At 34.7% G+C, this 2,019-nt stretch overlaps 1 protein-coding gene across 1 annotated transcript; it reads left to right on the top strand.

Annotated features, from left to right (window-relative positions):
- The first annotated feature begins 553 nt into the window (after positions 1–553).
- or71at1 (odorant receptor, family 71, subfamily AT, member 1) lies at positions 554–1,508 on the top strand. The gene is given in 2 exon segments (XM_056272005.1): positions 554–1,309; positions 1,311–1,508. Coding segments are annotated over 2 exon segments (954 nt in total).
- The last annotated feature ends 511 nt before the right edge of the window (positions 1,509–2,019 follow it).

Genomic DNA, 2,019 nt, shown 5'->3' with positions numbered 1-2,019 from the left:
CTTGCTCTGACTTTCGGCAACTAGCATTGACTCCAAGAATCTGGGCAAAAGTTTTGAACTTTGATACTTGTACAGCCTTTGTTGTTCAAAATAATGTGTGGTATCATTGTTTCCAATAATGTGCAACACTTCTCTGTTGTTCAAAAACTGTGTTTAAGGGTTTAAAGACCATTGAAATAAGCATTAATGAGCATTTTCAAACAAGCTTTTTCACTAACAGGGTTGAAATGCAGTGCACATCTTATTTCTATTTTAGGCATAGAAATGGCACCACCTGGCTTCAAAATACCATCAATTGACTTCAAGTCCCACGACTCGCATGTTTTTTTTGTTGTTTTGATCCTAAATCTGCATAAAAAGGCAACACTGCACCATACCTTACATTATGCACGGCTGATGTATTCAGGTCATAAAAATAAAGGATTGTTGTGATATACATTGCAAAGGTAAGCACTGCATTCATTTTTACATTACCCTTTTTTGCTAAATTCTTAATGGTGAACATGTACATCACCATTCTTTATCCCCCCTCCCCCCTCAATCAAGGTTTTTAATGGCTGGAAACCTTTCATATCCTACTTTTACATTCAACCTTAAAATTGCAAAATTTGATGTCCATCCCAATGCAACATATCCTGTGTTCTTCGCTGGAGCTCTGATCTATGTGTTCTCTGTGCTCTGTAATGGAAGCATTCTTGGACTGATAATCACCCAAAGAAACCTTCACAAGCCGATGTTCTACATCCTGTTCAGCCTCCCTCTAACCGATTTAATTGGAATCACTTCTGCTCTGCCCAGGGTGCTTGCGGACATTATAACAGAAACAAATGATGTGTATTACCCCACATGTGTTCTTCAGGGTTTTTTGGTACATATGTATGGAGGTGCAATACTTTTTCTACTGGCAGCCATGTCGATTGACCGGTACATAGCAATATGCAACCCACTCAGATACAATTCTATTATGACTCCTGGCAGAATATGTGGACTCATAACAGTGGCATGGAGCCTTGATCTTGTCTTGATACTTGTATTATTTTCCCTTCAGTCTAGAATGGAGAAATGTAAGTCTTTCATTGCTAATGTGTACTGTGACAACCCATCTTTGCTTTTGCTTTCATGTGGAGGGGATTTCACTGTGAACAACATTTATGGCTTATCTATAACAGCATTTATGCAGATAACCAGTGTCTCTGTTCAGCTGTACTCTTATACAAACATTCTCATCACGTGTATAAAACAAACACACACTGATTCAAAAGTAAAGGCTGTAAATACATGCATGGCCCAAATCGCTACATTTTTTTCTCTTTGAAATAGTGACAACCGTTGCTATATTATCATATTGGATCCCCAATTTCTCTTCCAGTGCACAGAGGATTTGTGGTTTGATGATTTACACAGTCCTTCCAGTTGTCAATCCAGTCATTTATGGAATGCAAACTAAAGAAATTAGAATTGCTTTCTTTTTGGTTTTGAAACAACAACAACAAAGTTGGTCAAGGTAAAAATGCATCTGTTGTTAAAAACAGTTAAAAAAAGAATCATTATAACTGAATGTAATATATATTTTTTAAGTTTCTTGAAGTGGTATTCTAGATGTAAATGTACACAGGTTTAATTGTTTGACATGTCTACTCATGTCAAACACTGCTTCAAAATAAAAGATTTCAAGCAGGTTATGGTCAGGAATAAAATACTTTAATTTGCCAAACAACTGTATCATCAGATAATTTATAAATAATACTATGATTTTATTACATCATCTTTTGGTATAAATAATTTCTTTTTAATTGTTGGGAAGGCATTAAAATCATATCTAATAACTGTTATTATCTTTGGATACTTGTTATACTAAGCCTTTTTTTTCTGTGAGTAGAAATGAGCAATAAATAAATAAATTGTGGAATATATGTTGGATTTGAGGATTTGTATATTATTACTTTATGAATAAAGTGCTTCTGATTCTATTTCCTCATATAGAACAGTCATTAGATCTGCAGTTAATATTACATTACA

This window comes from Rhinichthys klamathensis, unplaced genomic scaffold (genome assembly GCF_029890125.1).
Source record: "Rhinichthys klamathensis goyatoka isolate OS25496 unplaced genomic scaffold, OSU_Roscu_1.1 h1tg000329l_1, whole genome shotgun sequence".
Taxonomy (NCBI): Eukaryota; Metazoa; Chordata; class Actinopteri; order Cypriniformes; family Leuciscidae; genus Rhinichthys; species Rhinichthys klamathensis.
Note: the sequence above shows the minus strand (reverse complement) of the source record. Positions and strands in the feature narration are given on the sequence as shown.